Source organism: Callorhinus ursinus, unplaced genomic scaffold, assembly GCF_003265705.2.
Source record: "Callorhinus ursinus isolate GAN/ISIS: 27379988/994484 unplaced genomic scaffold, GSC_fseal_2.0 scaffold37, whole genome shotgun sequence".
NCBI lineage: Eukaryota > Metazoa > Chordata > Mammalia > Carnivora > Otariidae > Callorhinus > Callorhinus ursinus.
The window spans coordinates 6,853,724-6,869,682 of record NW_027397099.1 but is presented as its reverse complement, the minus strand read 5'-3'; the positions used below and the strand labels follow the sequence as shown (position 1 = coordinate 6,869,682).

At 53.8% G+C, this 15,959-nt stretch overlaps 1 protein-coding gene across 1 annotated transcript; it reads left to right on the top strand.

The window, feature by feature from the left end:
* Window positions 1-6,604: 6,604 nt before the first annotated feature.
* CA7 (carbonic anhydrase 7) lies at window positions 6,605-15,685 on the top strand. Its single transcript, XM_025889067.2, has 7 exons — window positions 6,605-6,848; window positions 9,439-9,636; window positions 12,397-12,515; window positions 13,294-13,389; window positions 13,493-13,555; window positions 14,084-14,239; window positions 14,922-15,685. The coding sequence occupies exons 1-7, from the start codon at window positions 6,809-6,811 to the stop codon at window positions 15,042-15,044; spliced, it is 795 nt and encodes a 264-aa protein (XP_025744852.1). The 5' UTR covers window positions 6,605-6,808; the 3' UTR covers window positions 15,045-15,685.
* The last annotated feature ends 274 nt before the right edge of the window (window positions 15,686-15,959 follow it).

The window sequence follows — 15,959 nt, the reverse complement described above, 5'->3', positions numbered from 1 at the left end:
GCGCCGCCCGCAGGGGGCGCCACCGCCTCACTGCGCACGCGTCGCCAGTCCGCCTGGGTGTACGCGACCACAGCCCACAGCCGGAATCCGGACAGAGGCGGGTCTTTAGCCTATGCTGCATCCCTGCTAGTCCGCCAGTCCGTGACTTTGTACTTGAGGTAATCGTGAGGCACTCAGGCTCTGGAATCCGGCAGATCTGGTTTTTAACCACTTACTATTTATGAAAACTACTCTTTACCTCTCAAATCCTCTGTTTGTTCATCTGTGCAGTGGGGATAAATGGGCCTCCAGCACCGGCTCCTATTAGCCTTAAATGAGATCTTGAATACACACAGAGCCAGACTCACAAAAAAATCCTGTGTGGATAATAACTTTCATTATTATGGTCATTATTGTTCACTCATTTCTTCCATCCTCTCATGCAACAAGCCCACACGAGGTCCTGTTTCAAACCACAAAGTTAGCTGCTCCCAGCTGCAGATAAAAAGACAAATATGTCCGCGGCCCTGTTCTTGAGAAGTTCACAGTCTCCAGAGGGAAGAGGGACAGTAAGTAAGGACAATGTGGCCCTCCTATTAATAGAGGGACGCTGGAGTCCCGAAAGGTGCACAGAGGAACTCTACCCACTCCCCTTCCTCCCTCTCCAGGAATGTTTCACATCGTGTGGGCAAGGAAGCATGTTTTAAGCAGGTGGAACAGCAGGTGTCATTCCTGGGAGGCAGAGAAGGCATGGTAGGATGCAGGGTCTAAAGAAAGTTTGGTGTGGTGGGGAGTTAGGTGAAGGGTAGGACGTGGTCAGGCTAGGTTGTGAGGCCCTTGAATATAAAAGCCAGAAGGAAGGTAAAGCCCTCTACTTTCTGAAAAGAGCCACTTTTCAAGAAGAGGATGGCTGCCCGTGGGGATGGGTGCCAAGGAAGAGAGTTACCCCAAGAGAAAGGGGGAGAGGAAACTAGAAGCCAGAAGGGCAGCAGGGAGGGAGATGAAGATTCTCTCCCTTCTATCTCTCAGAGCCTACAGGCACCTTCAGGTTAATAATTGCCTGAAATAAGATGGAAATGAGCACAGATTCCTTCCCCTAACACACCCTGGGATGGGGATGGGAGGAGGGACAGTTTGATGGTAATGATGCAGTGGAATGATGGATGCAATTCCCCTGGGTGCTGTCCCCAGGATCAGGGTGGGGCACAGCCTCTTATGACTTCCTCTGGTCCCTACCCAGCACCCATAGAATACACCTGATGGGTAATAAAGGCATGAGGCTTTCCCAGCACATCATGTGCTTATGCTGTCACATTTCCTTTTCCAGTTGGACAGGTGAAATATAAGGGATAATAAAATACACCCAGGGAATGTGGGAAGGTCAAAAGACAACAGGTAAGAGTTCACTGCTTGGCTTCTGATGCTCTGTGCAGTCATGGACTGTATGAAAGGAAACATCCCCAAATTTGGTGGGGGAGGTCATAATGCCTATGAAGAAATGTATGAATTTGACAAAGGTTTGTGTTGGGAGTGTCTGTAAAAAGATACGGCACAGTATTAGATTCCTAGAACTGCTGTAACAAAGTACCACAAACTGGGCGGCTTAAAACTATAGATACGTAGGGGCACCTGGCTGGCTCAGTCGGTAGAGCATGCGACTCTTGGTCTTGGGGTTGTGAGTTCGAGCCCCATGTTGGGTGTGGAGATTACTTAAAAATGAAATCTGTAAAAAAAAAAAAAGATTCTTACATTAAAAAAAAAACCTAAGAAATGTATTGTCTCACAGTAAAACTTCAAGTCTGAAATCAAAGTGTGGGCATTATGTTTGTTCCTTCTGCAGCCTGAAGGGAAGAATCCTTCTTGGCCTTTCTAGCTTCTGGTGGTTGGCTGGCAATGCTCGGCTTACAGCTGCAACACTTCAATCTCTGCTTCCATGGTCACATGGTACCTCCTCTCATGTCTCCATCTGGATCTCTCCTCATAAAGACACCAGTCACATTGGATCAGGGCTCACCCTAAGGACCTCATCTTATCTCATCTGCAAAAACCCTATTTCTAAATACTGTCACATTCACAGGTACTAGAGGTTAGGACTTCAGCAACTTTGGGAGGAGGGGAGGACCCAATTCAACCCGTAATAGCATGTAAAGGTGCCTGTGCTGGATCTGTGGAGGTTGATCAGACACAAACCTTGCCACCTGAGAACTGAGGGCCCACTGATGACCTATTCCTATTGTGGAGGTCAGAGAATAAGACTAGGAATCAAACTAGGAAACCATGGCCTCATTCAGTGAAGCCATTGGTTTTCAAAGTGTGGTCCTGGACCAGCAGCAGCATCATCATCACCTTGGAACTTGTTAGAAATGCAAATTCTGAGGCCCCATCCCAGATGGGTTGAATCAGAAGCTCTGGGGGTGAGGCCCAGGGAATCGTTTTAACAAGCCCTCCAGGTGATTCTGATGCACACTCAAGTTTAATAACTACTGACCTAGGGGTCCTGGCTCAGTCAGTTAAGCATCTGCCTTGGGCTCAGGTCATGATCCCCAGGGTCCTGGGATCGAGCCCCACATCGGGGCTCTCAGCAGAGAACCTGCTTCTCCCTCTCCCTCCCCTTCTGCCATTCCTCCTGCTTGTGAGCTTTCTCTCTCTCTGTCAAATAAAAAATCTAAAAACAAACAAACAAACAAACAAAAAACCACTGACCTAGGCCAACCCCCCACTGAACAAAACAAGTGGGAAAACCGAGCCCTATAACCACAGTATTACCCCCACTTACTGAGCACTTACCATCTTCAGGCAGGCCCTTGCCATGCATCACCTCATTTTGTGCTCACCCAATGCAACAGATACTGTTGCTCACCCCATTTCATAGACAAGAGAGCAGAGGTTTGGAGAGCCTTACATTAAAAATGAGTACAATTCCAAAGCCTCACAGCTATTAAAAGGTGGTACGAGGATTAGAAACAAACACCCCGACAGATGTGGCCAGACCCCAGCTCAGATCTATTATTTTACCCATCCTGGTTGGTCCTGGCTCAGGGAGACTGGATCCTTGGGCTCCCAGGCAGTCTGGGGCTAGCTCTGCCCTGGAAGAGCTTACAATATGTGGGAAACCAGCCAGAAAGAATGAGTCACACCCCAGGACACCCTCCCTGGCCTCCACCACTATCTCTCCCTTCCCTGTCCTTGCCTATCCTTGCCCTTCTCATCCTGGTGCTCTTTGGCCAATTTCTTGTCTTTCTTGCTTACCCCTCCCCTGAGGCAGGTGTGGCTCTATCATGTTCACAGTTGTATCACCCATGCCTGGCCCAGAATGTGGCATTAGTAAGTCTTCAATAAATGCGTATTGAACAAAAGAATAAATTTTGAAAAGTACTTCCACCATACCTTCTCATTTTCAAATGCCTTACTGGCAATATGTGTACCATCGGATTTGGTAATTCCACATTCAGCAATTTGTCCCAAGGAAATTATCAGACACACATGAACCGATGTATAAATAAGAATGTTCGCTGTAGTGCCATTTACCATAGTGAAAACTGTAAATAATCTATACATTAGAGCATTGTGCAGTTACGGAGTGTGAAGTTCTCCAAGGCTGATCGTGCAGGGAAATGCTTACCATAGGGCATCATCCTTGACACCAGGAGTCTCACAGATATCATGTTATCTGACCATCCTATTAGCCTCCTAGACTCTCATTCCCATTTTATAGATGAGAAGTCAGGTTCAGAGAGGTAAATTGCCCCAGGTCCCACAGCCAGGTATGCTGGGAGCCATATCAGGGCTCATTCCATCCCACTGTTTGTACACATATACATACATACATGGAATGGAAATGTTTTTTTAAAAAATACAAAAAGCTGTAACTTTGCTTTTAGAGTCTCCAGGCCACAGGGCTTCTGGGCTTGGCCTGTGGATCCTGTGCATAACATACAGTGACAGAGTCATATACAGTACATAGGACTCTACTTGTTGGAACAGCATTTGACATCTGTTGTCTCAACCAATACTCACAGGATCCCCATGAGGTGGGCAGGGAGGGACAATCTCCTCATTACCTTGTAGAGCAAAGGCATTGTACCTTTGAGAGAGGGAGTGAGAGCTGGTCAAGGTCACTTGATGAATGAGATATGGCTGTGTAAGCTGCTTCTGCCCTCCTCCCCCTCCCCCCCCATTTATCATAGCCCTCATACCACCTACCCCCTGCCCTTGCTCCCCCTCCCTTATAAACAACAATGAAATCCAGGAGCCACTAAGGCCAGTAAGACCAAAGAGTAAATTTCTGGGCAGTGAAATCAATTCATTTTTAAAGACAGCACATAATTGAGACAGGAGGCACCTGAATGGGGGTATCATCTTTCCCAAGGTGACCGGAATGGGCTGCTGGGGTAACGGGGGCTTCACCTGAAATGGGCAGAAATGGGCAGAGTGCATCGGCTCCTCTCACCTGCCTGAGTCCCCAGCACTCCAGAACCCGGAGAAAATTGCTGGGTACAGGAAGGAAAGAATTAGATCAACTTGTATTTGGTTGTTAAAGAGGTAATAGTTTCTTCCAGAAGGTACAAAGGAGTAAGCCTTAGTGTCCTTTCCCAACCCCCGCCCCCCATTCTGCACCTTCTCCACCCTTCCCGTCTCCCAGTCTCCTTCCGGGAGACAAACACTCTCCCAAGCCTCTCTTAAGTCCTTCCAGAGAAAGTCTTGCATATATGCAAATGACAATCAAATTTAAAATCCACTTCCTCCCCCTCTCCGTGCTTTTAGACATGTTGAATAAGGGACTCAGCAGCACTGGATTTTTGTCTTTGCTCTGTCACTTGCTATTTTCCCTAACTCAACTTCTCTAAGCCTTACTTTCCTCATTTGTAAAAAGGGGCAAAAATCCACCTAGGGCTGGTGTACAGATGAAATTGGATGCAAAGCTATATGAATAATTCCAACTTTTTAATTAAATACTATAAATAAATATGGAGTAGGCCTGGGTCACTCTGAAGAGGTGAATCAATGAAGTAGCTACATTTGGAGCCCCTCCCCAGAACTGAGAGTGTTATAACTCCCCCAGGAGAAGTGTGGCTGCTTCCTCTGGGACTGAGCAAGCTTTTGTCTCCTTGGTCTGAGGACGACAGTTCTGGCTTAGACCTGGGGCCTTGACGACGTTGCATTCTCTGTCACACGCTGATTTTGGAGGCCCCATCCCCTGAATCTCTATCGTGAGTCTCCTGCTGCCACCTGGCAGTCGTATTTCTAGTGAGGGTGGCTTCCAGCTCCTGGGTCAGAGAAAGGCATCTAGGCAGGGCTGGGGAGTCACTGACTGACCGTGACCCAGCCAACCAGTTGTCGATTAATCTCCACAACTCTAACTTGCGGGAACTGAGGTTCAGGGCCTAGAAGAGGGGAACTGAGATAACCACAGAGATGTAGGGGAGTCAGGGAGAAAAATGGCTGATTCCTTCACAAGGTCGGCCAAGAGCAGGGCCTGAAATAGTCTCCTCTGGTCAAGGTCAAATGGCCCTTCACCTCCTGTTGGGTACAGGTCCCTGGCTGGGATCATTTGTCTGTCCTTCCATCCACCCATCTATTTGTCTCCCCAAAACTGCCTGCTGAGGCCTAGTCAGAGACAAGGCCTATCCTTGGCACAAGGCCACATCCTAAGATGAATCAGATTGGGCGGCCTGAAGCCAGTGGATGGAAGATAGAGGACGCCCGGGCAAAGAGGGAACGACAAAGACCAAGGCTTGCAGGTGGGAAAGTGTTGGGCCAAGGCAGGCAGTGAGGTCAAGTACAGGGTGGAAGGCCTGAGTTCCCAGCAGGTGTGCCAAAGGTCATCAAGAGGCAAGGAGAGGAAGGACAAACAGCAGGCTGTAGAGGGACAGGCAAAGAGTCCTGCAGGGAAGGAGGAAGCAGTGGAGAGAAGAAGAGGGTGGGAGGCAGGGTCTCAGGCTTGGTTCTGTGGGGGAGCTCTTGACCATCTGTCCTCATGCCCGCTGGTTGATGCTACTTCCTCCCCACTCCCCCTGTGGGGTCAGGGGTCTGGATTGCCAGTCCTGTCCCCTCTCCTACCCCAGGCTCCTAGACCCCCATTACCATGGGACCCCTGCCCCAAGCACCAAAGAGAAGTGGTCAAGAGTACAGTGTCTAGAGTGAGACCATCTGGGTGGGAATCCCTTGCAGGCTGTGCAGATCATTTACCTCTCTAGGCTTCAGCCCTCTCTCTGTGAAAGAGGCCTCTTGGAAGTACCACTCAATGTTAGGGTAGCTAAGAGAGTTAGATGGCAGGAAGGACCCACAGCTTGGCCCAGCACCTGCCATAGTGTCTGGTTCCAGTTCTGGACACCTGATGGTCCCAATGCACTTTGCAGTTTAGAGGGGACTCTCCAATCCCAGAGGACTCAGGACCCAGGGTCCAGGTCCCCGGCAATGGGATTTGCGGCTCAGGGACAAGCCCCGGGATGGGATGGGATGTGGAGAAACCAGAGCAGTCCTCAGCACAGTACAGTTGGGAGCCTGTGCACGTGAAAAGTAGGGAGAGTCGTCTAGCCAGGGCGGGGGAGGGGAGATGGGGAGTAGGGAGAGAGCTTTAGGTCCCCAGACCCCCCCACCTGGACTCAACTCTGGGGTTCAACTGGCCTGCGGGCCGGCGCGGGAGGGGCACCGCTGGCCTCTTTAGCCCTGCTGGGGGTTGGGGGGGCGGGTCCCCGGGGAACTGCTCCTCCCGCGCGCCGCAGCTTTAAGAGGCTGCTCGGCGGTAGCGAGCGGGCCGGAGCCGCAGCCGGGAGTCAGCGGAACTGAGCGGAACAGGCAGGTGCACGGCTGCGGGGACAGCAGCGGCATGACCGGCCACCACGGCTGGGGCTACGGCCAGAACGACGGTAGGTACAGACCCCGCCGGCCCCTACCCTCCGGATCTAACCCCCGACCCTCAAGCCCAGTCGGATTTCCTGGACCCGCAAGCCCCCCACCCTCCGGCCAGACCGGGACCCCGCTCTGGACCAGCGCCCATAACCCCGGCCACCTGCCGGGCCCGAGCCCTTGCTGCCCGGCTCCTGGCCCAAAGTCCGCGCTGCGACCCGGCCGGCCCCGCCGCCAGCGAGCCACCCCGCGGCTGAGCGCGCGTCCTGCCGCCTCCTCCGCGCAGCCCCTGACTGCCGTTCTCGCCCGGACCTGGGCCCCAAACTCACTCACCCGCGGCGGGCACAGGGGGCGGAGGTGGCCCTGGGCAGCTGGGGGCGGTTGGGGCGGAGCGCTGTGCGCGGGTGTCTATGCGGGGAGCGCGCACGGCGTGTGTGCGGGGACCTCCCGGGAGCCGGGCTCTGCTGGACAAGGGCGCGGTGTCCCCGAGAGAGTTTCCCCGCGGAAGTATCGGAGCTTTTGTGTCGGCAGGTATGTGAGGGAAGGGGGAATTTGGGGGTGCACGCGTGTGTCTGGGTGTCTACATCAAGTAGGGTGTCTGAGCACGTCCTGGTGTGAAGCGTGGGAGCGCATGGCCCACATCAACCTCCTGTCTGGGAAAATAGCTCCCTGATCCTGCCTCAGTTTCCTTAAGATGCAGAGGAAGGGAGAAGAGGCAGAGGTGAGAGCCAGATGGCTTGAATGTGGGTCTGGGGCAGGTCAATTACATTTTGGGTTATTTTTTACCAAGCTGGGGTGGGGGTGTGGGGTAAGGGCTCCCCGACTCCATCCGGTGAAAAATGAAGACCCAAGATCCACGCTATCAGAAGGAAACCCCCGTCAGGGTAGGTGGATGTGGGGAGACAGGGAAGTGCTGGTGAGAGGAACACTCCTCATCTCCCCTTTTCTGGGAATCACTCTTTGAGGGAGGGTGGAGGTCCTGGGCTAGTCTCGGGGTTAGGAGGTTGCAGTGGGCCAGAGGGAGCTGGGGAGGTGCAGTGATGTGTCTGGTTCCTTCTTGGACATAGGGACATAGGAGCATACTTTGGAGGGGAGACCTACAGATCTGGGCATGGAAAAGCTAGAGACATTCAGAAAAAGGTAACAGAGACCAGCAGAGTTGGAGAGAGAGGAAGAGAAGGGGCAGGTGGGGAGAACACATAGAAGATCATCTTCCCTCTAGCACCTGCTCTGAACTAGGTTCTGGGTGCTTCCTCCAGAAGCAGAGTCCCCTGACTGTTAGTTCTGCCCACCAGCTCTGAACATACAGTATCCTACATGGCCTGCCCCACAGGCTTGCCACCCTCAGGCCACTGCCCCTCACCCAGCCAGACCTGGGTCATTCAGTCTAGGGGCAACGAGGGAGGGAAGGACAGAAGATAGAGGTGCGGGCATGCAGCATGCTCGCAGGACTTCAAAAATAACCCAGTGGGTCTGGGCCACGATTCTGAGTCATCCACTGGGGACACAGCTCTGTCGGCACCTGCTGCTGTTTTCTCAGGAAAACTTAAGAAGCCAAAAACGGGGAGAAGCACCAGCCGGCAAAAGCTCTAAAAATAGGTTGTATCTCAGGATGTTCCCCAGGGAGATGCCGAGCCTCTCGGCTGCAGATGGAGCCTCTGGGAGGCAGGTGGTGGGCGCTCGTGGGTGTGCACGCAGGTGTGTGTGTGTGTGTGTGTGTGCGTGCGCGTGCTTGCACGAGCATGTGTTTTGCTATAGTCTTTTATTGCAGACCTGGGTTTGCAACAGTGGGTGTTTGTGTGTGATGGTACATATGCGTGTATCAGGTGCAGTCAGCAGGACTGTGTGTGTTTGTACTCATGTATGTTGCTGGGCCTGGCCACTCTGGGCCTGACAAACCCAGGTCACTGTACACATATGTGTGCACATATGAAAATCTCTATAGATCTGTAGGTAGATGCCAGGGGAGGGCAGTTGGGCTGCCCATGCACATGCTGTATGTTTATATCCGTACCCAAGTTTGTGTGTGTGTGTGTGCGTGTATGTGTGTGTGTGTGTGTGCGCGCGCGCGTGTGCATGAATGGTCCTCAGTTCTTTCATCTATGAAATGGGGATCATGCTGCTTTCTGCTTCACGGTACGGTTGTGAGGAGCAAGTGCATGTCACAGAGCCAAAGCTAGGTTGACTTTAGCTTTTGTTATTGTTATCACAAACATCAACACGAATGTGCTCAAGGTGTGGGAAGAGGTCAGATACCTGGTACGGTCAGGTCAGGGACTTCGGAGGCCTGGGGTCCACTGTGAGCGTGCACTGGGAGTTGCGGAGGAGTCCCTGCCTAGAGCGGCCCCTGGGCTTGTGGCTATATTGTGCTCCCTTCCATGAATTACCTCTCTGGGCCTCCTATCACCTCTGGGAGGAGAGCTTTAGTGAGGCCATTTTACAGAAAGGAAATGGAGGCAGAGAGGGAAGTGGCTGAGCTGGGACTGGACAGCTCCAAAGCAGGGGCTGACATCTGAAGGGATATCAGGAGATGGTCCCCCCCCGGGCGTCCTCGGCCTGCAGCCCAGAGATCCCAGCTAGCCCGAGCCCTTGCCCTCTCCCCACCTGCAGGCCCCTCACAGTGGCACAAGCTGTATCCCATTGCCCAGGGAGACCGCCAGTCACCAATCAATATTGTGTCCAGCCAGGCTGTGTACTCGCCCAGCCTGAAGCCACTGGAGCTTTCCTATGAGGCCTGCATATCCCTCAGCATCGCCAACAATGGCCACTCTGTCCAGGTGGACTTCAATGACAGCGATGACCGAACTGGTAAGTGGCCCTTTCCAGAGGCTGGCCCCCCTCCCACTGAGGTCCTCACCCTGCGTAGGGGCAGTCTCAGGAAGGGCAGGTTGTTGTGGTGGGGAAGGAAGGCTCTACCTCTCACCAGCTCTGAAGCCTTGTGCTGAGCCTCAGTCTCCTTATGCAAACAATGGGAGCAAAAAGACCCTCTTTTCCTCTCTGGGGTCATAGAGAGGAAAAATGAAAAACGGAAGTGATGTTTGTAGTGCTGGCATACAGCAGATCCTCAAGAAAAGTGAATTCCCTTCCTTATCTTCCATTTACTGCTTTAGGGCAGGTTTGTTTTCACTCCAGGCCCTGTCACTGACCTCCTGTGTGGCCGAAGGCCAAGCCCTCCTCCCTGTGTGATCTGGCCAAGCCCAGAGACAGAAGGGAGCTAGAGTGTTCTGTGTGCCAGGTCCCTTGCTAAGGTCTTAGGACGCTCTTTTATTCCTCTCAAGAACCCCCCTCTAAGATGGGCAAGCAGAGACTCAATGAGCGGGGAAGCCCAAATCAGCTTGGTCCAACTCCAAAGGTCTTGTCTCCAGACCATCCTCAACCCCAAGATTCCAACCAGCTTGGGCCAGAGGAGGCCAGCAGGAACTTACGACATCTGTTTACCCTGGGTTGAGAGTCTGGCTTCTTTCATAATAAATTCCTAGGCAGAAGCCTCAGGAGTGCTCCTCAGTGAAGAGATTTTATTCTCATGAACAGGTCTATGAAGGGTGGAGTGGAGCAAGGAGGGAAGCTGCTAGAGTTTCTTATGTAAGGAAGTAATTGGTACTCTGCCCCTCTCCACCTCTCCCTCCCCCCCCCCCACACACAATGAAAGCACACAAGGGAGCTTAATGTTTCAAGCAGAAAATCAAAAAGCAGAGAAGAGGAGGGAAGCCAGAAAAGAGTGATCTTAGTTGCTTAGCCCTGAGTTCCCTGGTAGGCTAGGAAAAAAGGGAAAGAGGACCAGCTATAGTTCTTATTGCAGAAGGGAAGAAATCCAGCAGACCCTCAGAAGAGAGACAAGCCTTCCTGATACAGAATTTTTAATAAAGCCTCTCACCAGAGCTTGGGGGAGGGACATGGGGCTCTTGATGACCCTAAATGACAGTTTTTAAAGGAACAGTTTTCATATGATTGTACCTTGTAACAGCCTTCAGAGGGCATTGAGGCTTCACCTCAGTAGCTTAGTGAAGGCCATTGTTGTCGGGAAGTGGGGAGGGAGTCCAAGGGGGCATGCCTCTGGATCACTGATCCAGTGGCTTACTTTGAGGCCTGACTGGGGCTTCATCTCCTACCAGAATGCCCAGGCTTGAGGGGGCAGGGAGTCAGTGGAAAGAGATTGAGCTTGGGAGTGAGACAGATGGGGCTCTGCCACTCGCCAGCTGTGTGACTTTGGGCAGGACACCTGCTTTTCTGAGCCTCAGCCATACATCTGTCCAACGGGGGTGATAACATGTTCCTCTCAAGAACGCTATCGGGTTCGTGCCAGCAGAGTGCTGAATACATGGTGAGTGCAGAGTGAGTGATAGTATATTCTATAGTCAGGACAGAGGGAGAGGGCTAAAGGAGCCAGGTTCAAGGGGTTAGGTAGGGAGTTTACTCCCTGAGAGACCACACTGCAGCATCCCAGGTGGGGCATGCTCAGACGGGTGGGGCCCCAGAGGTCACATCAGGGAGCTCAGCCTGCAGGCCCTCCTGCTACTGCGTCCCCAGGATGGGACAGCCTGATCGGGCCCCTGCCATGGCCACCCTCCCAGACTCCCTTTGTCAACCCTCTAGCAATGCTATGGACAGATCCTGCTTCTTGGGTAAGGCCAGGTAGCAAGGAAGGGCCTTTGGACTGTTAGGTCATCCTCCTCCTCACAGGGCCCACAAGGGGCAAGGCCCTGCCCTGGTCACCCATCCTGGACGGGCCTCAGAGGGGAACTCTGAGCCTAGGGCCGTCACCTGATCCAAGGGTTCACATTCAGGCCTCACCGGGGCTCCCTCCACTGCCAGATCCCTTTCACCTGGAAATTCAATCAGTCCCAGGAGGCCTTGTGCATGGCCCCAGCTCACCAGGTATCAGGGTGAGAAAGTCACAAAACCAGCACAAGTAGGGACCTCCCAAGAGGCCACAGAAGATGGCCTGGGCCTGGCCATCAGAGTGTGGACCCTCAGGAGCTGGTCTCTGGACACCACCAGGTCCTGAGAATGCTCAAGGCTCTAGGGAGACAGTGTGATCTGGCGAGTAGGGGCTTGGGCTCTGGACTTACGAAGGATATACAGGCTGATATCCTAGCTCCGTGCCTTGCTGTGTGGCCTTGGCCAAATGCCTTGCCCTTCCTGTGCCTCATTTCCCTCCATTATAAGATAGAGATAACAATAGGTTCTGTCCCTCATGACTTCTATCAGGCTTCTAGAAGGACTCAACACAAGAATCCTTCTAATCTAGCCCTGGGTCAGGGATCCAGACACGAGAGGCCTCTTGTTAGCGGAAATGGGGGCCTGGGAGACAAGGTCCCAGCTTCCACGCAAAAGTGGGCGGGAATGGGGAGGATGGCCAAGTGGACTGGTGTACTCTGTCACGACCTCTGCCACCTACAGCGCCCAGGGGACTGGGTGAGGATGGACCCAAGCCTAGTTAGCCCAACGAATTTTCCAAATGAAAACTTTCTCCCGCCCCTGGACACTGGCCTGGGCCTGGCACCACCACCTGCTGGGAGGTCTGGGATCTCTCACATCAGTGACTACACACCCCACTTCTTCCTGCAGTTGTGACTGGGGGGCCCCTGGATGGGCCGTATCGGCTCAAGCAGCTCCATTTCCACTGGGGCAAGAAGCACAGTGTGGGCTCAGAGCACACGGTAGATGGCAAGTCATTCCCCAGTGAGGTAAGGGCCCTCTACCGGAATCCCTGTACTGTTTGGGGAAGGACAGGAGAGTCAGGGACTTGATGGGTGCTTGGTGTGGGGCTCTGGAGAGGGCGAGGAGGGGCACCCAGGGGGTTTGGGAGAGACACCTTCCACCTGCCGCCAGCACAGCGTCTTCCAACTGAACTCTGCCCACGGATATGGTCTGTATATCCAGAAGGAGTTTTCTGAAGGACAAGTCCAGTCCCACCACACGCTTGCTAACAACCCCTTATGGACTGAGCCTGGCATTCAAGGCCCTGCACGTAGTGGCTTTGCCTGGCCTCGTCTTTTCCTGACCTCTCCCCAAATGGGCCGGCATATGATGAATCTCCTGTCCACGCCCAGCTCTTTCAAACCTCCAGGCTTTTGCCTACGCTATTCTCTCTGCCTGGGGTGCTTTTCACCAGGGTTCCATCTGAGAAGCCCCTACTTACTCTTGGGTCTCAGCGGCAGGCACCGCCTCCTCCAAGATGTGTCACTCGGGAGGGCCATTATCTATCTCACAGCTCACTGAGGGCAAGGCCCGAACCAGATTCCTCTGTAGGTCACCTGGGGCTCAGGAAAGGGTTGGGCCCAGAGCAGTGTGGATGTTATCTGCGACCACTGGGGGCTCTACGGGGCCCTGCCAGAGGCCTGGGAGGTTTAACAGCCTTACCCCTCTTGCAGAGGGGCCAGGAGTCCAGTGGGAGTGAGGGAAGCCTGGCTCTGAGCTCCCATGGCCCCTCGGAGGCGCTAAGCACTGGCCTTGCCCCTGTAGCTGCACCTTGTTCATTGGAACGCCAAGAAGTACAGCACCTTTGGGGAGGCAGCCTCAGCACCTGATGGCCTGGCTGTGGTCGGTGTCTTCTTGGAGGTAAGAGGTGGTTACTTGGGCCAAGAGGGGCACAGGAAGCCTGGCGCTGCCCCTCGTTCCAAACATGGTGGGTGCTGGGCTCACTCTGCCCTTTCCCTGACAGACAGGGGATGAGCACCCCAGCATGCACCGTCTGACAGATGCGCTCTACATGGTTCGGTTTAAGGTGAGACTGGGGGTCCATACCCCTGACCCAGAGCAGCCTGGCGGGAGGGAGGAAGAGGCTGGAGCAGAGGGGGAGCCCAACCACCGCTCCAATCTGACAGCAAACCCCTGCTGAGATGAAGGGTACGGGCGAGCAGCCACAGTGCCCTGCAAATGACTCCTCTTCCCCAGCGTCAGTGGCCTCGCGGAGTACCCAGCACATCACCCGGTTGGGTATAGGACTGGTAAGATGCTTGTTGAGTCAGTGGCCATCCTACAGGCAGCTAAGGGCAGTTGGAGGATGTGGCAGAGACAGAACGTGGAGACCAGAGGGCTCTAGGAGCAGCAGGGTTTACATATTGGCAAACAGGTGGACAGGGCCCAGGCCCCGGGGGGAGACGGCATCTGGTATCACAGACCTATGCCCACATTTGCATCAGTGGGCCAAGGAAAAGCCTAAATCCTGCCGACAGCAAAGAGTGGGGAGGATGCTGGTTTGGTCCTAGTGGCAGGTCTATGCTGATTCCTGGGTTTGCCTGCCCTGCCCCAGGGAACCAAAGCCCAGTTCAGCTGCTTCAACCCCGAGTGCCTCCTGCCTGCCAGCCGGCACTACTGGACCTACCCGGGCTCCCTGACGACACCCCCGCTGAGTGAGAGCGTCACCTGGATCGTGCTCCGGGAACCTATCAGCATCTCCGAGAGGCAGGTGAGTTCTCCCAGAGTCCCGGGTGAGATGGGAGGATATGGCACTCAGGGTCCCTCCCGGGGAGTGCGACTCTCCCAACCAGCAAAGCTACAGCTTATGGTCCCACCATCAAGGCTCCCATCTTTTGCTAATAAACATTTAGATTCCTTTTTTGTTTTGTTTTGTTTTGTTTTAAAGTAGGCTCCATGCCCAACGTGGGCTTTGAACTCATGACCCTGAGATCAAGGGTTGGATGCTCTATGGACTGAGCCAGCCAGGCGCTGCCCCCCCCCCCCCCCCCCTTTTTTTTTTTTTTTTTAACATTTAGATTCTTGGTTGGGAGGTCGCTTGATTGTTAGTCATTAGGACATAACCACAGGCTAAGAGGCGAGATCCCTGGATCCTAGGATGATCCCTACTGTGTTAGAATCGGAATCCTGCATCTGTTGATAAGTCTTAGCTAGATGGATTTGGAACTGGAGCTAGGTGGAGCAGGGGCCAGGTTCAGAGGCCCCTTCGTGGGTCGATAACTGAGGTCAGGATCCCAAAGAGAGAACAAGTAGGGAGGAGGGGGAACAGGACCTCGGGGTAAGAGGCGGGAGAGGTGCAGCTGATTGGCCAGGTATGCCAGAAGATGTGTCTGGGATCAGAGAGGACCACAGCACCCCCATTCTGCCCTGAGTATCTCTTCCACCTTCTCAAGATGGAGAAATTCCGGAGCCTGCTTTTCACCTCAGAGGACGACGAGAGGATCCACATGGTGAACAACTTCCGGCCGCCACAGCCACTGAAGGGTCGTGTGGTCAAGGCCTCTTTCCGGGCCTGAGCCGCCCGCCTGCCCAGCCGGCCACTAGAGCACCATTTTCCCAAGGGCTTCCACGTCAGCAGACACCAAACCATCCGAGACTCCCTGCCTGGGGGGTGCTGTGGACCACCCCCTTCAGCTGGCTTGCTCAGTGGCCACCCTGGAGGATTCTTGATGGGACCCTCAAGTCAGGGGACACCCTTCAGCTAAGAACAGGAAGGACAGGAGCTGAGCATGGTCCAAGCCGAAGGCTGCCTCTGCCCTCCAAGACCCAAAGGCCCCTGGGACTCTCCTCCCTTCTTGCCCCACTGGCAGCGGCAGCAGCCCCACCCTGAGCTCACACTGTGATGGACGAGACCCAGCTCTCTGGGGCAGGCAGCTGGCATTGCCAGGAAGACTCAAGCAATAATTAGAGGGGGGCAGGGCTGCCCTCTCAGCGTTACCTCTTTTGCAGGCCTCTGCCATGCACGCACCTCACTGCCGGGCCATTAAAATCAGCACCCAGCCTGCTGGAGATGACATGGCCTTTTCCCTCCAGCCACCTGCTGCCCTGGGCAGACACTGGCTACAGCTTCTGTAGTATCTTCCCTCATCCCCCACCCAGCCACCAAAGCCACCTACATGACAATCCATCCATGCAAAGATTAATAAACTCATTTATTCATGCAACAAATACCCACTGAGTGCCTGTGCTGTATCAAGGACTGTTCTAGACATTGGTGGAACTGACGGTGGTGAGTCAAGCAGAGTATGTGGGGAGGGACAAGGGTACTGAGCAGGTGAGGGTTATAGAGAGAGCATGGCAGGGGCCATGGGAGCAGAGAAAAGGGGGAGGGCCTACCTCATCTCGTGAAGAAAATTAAATTCCAGCCAGTATTCCAAGGCAGAGAGAAGGGACCAGAAAGTTTGAAGCCAGGCGGAAGCAGGTGTGCAAGC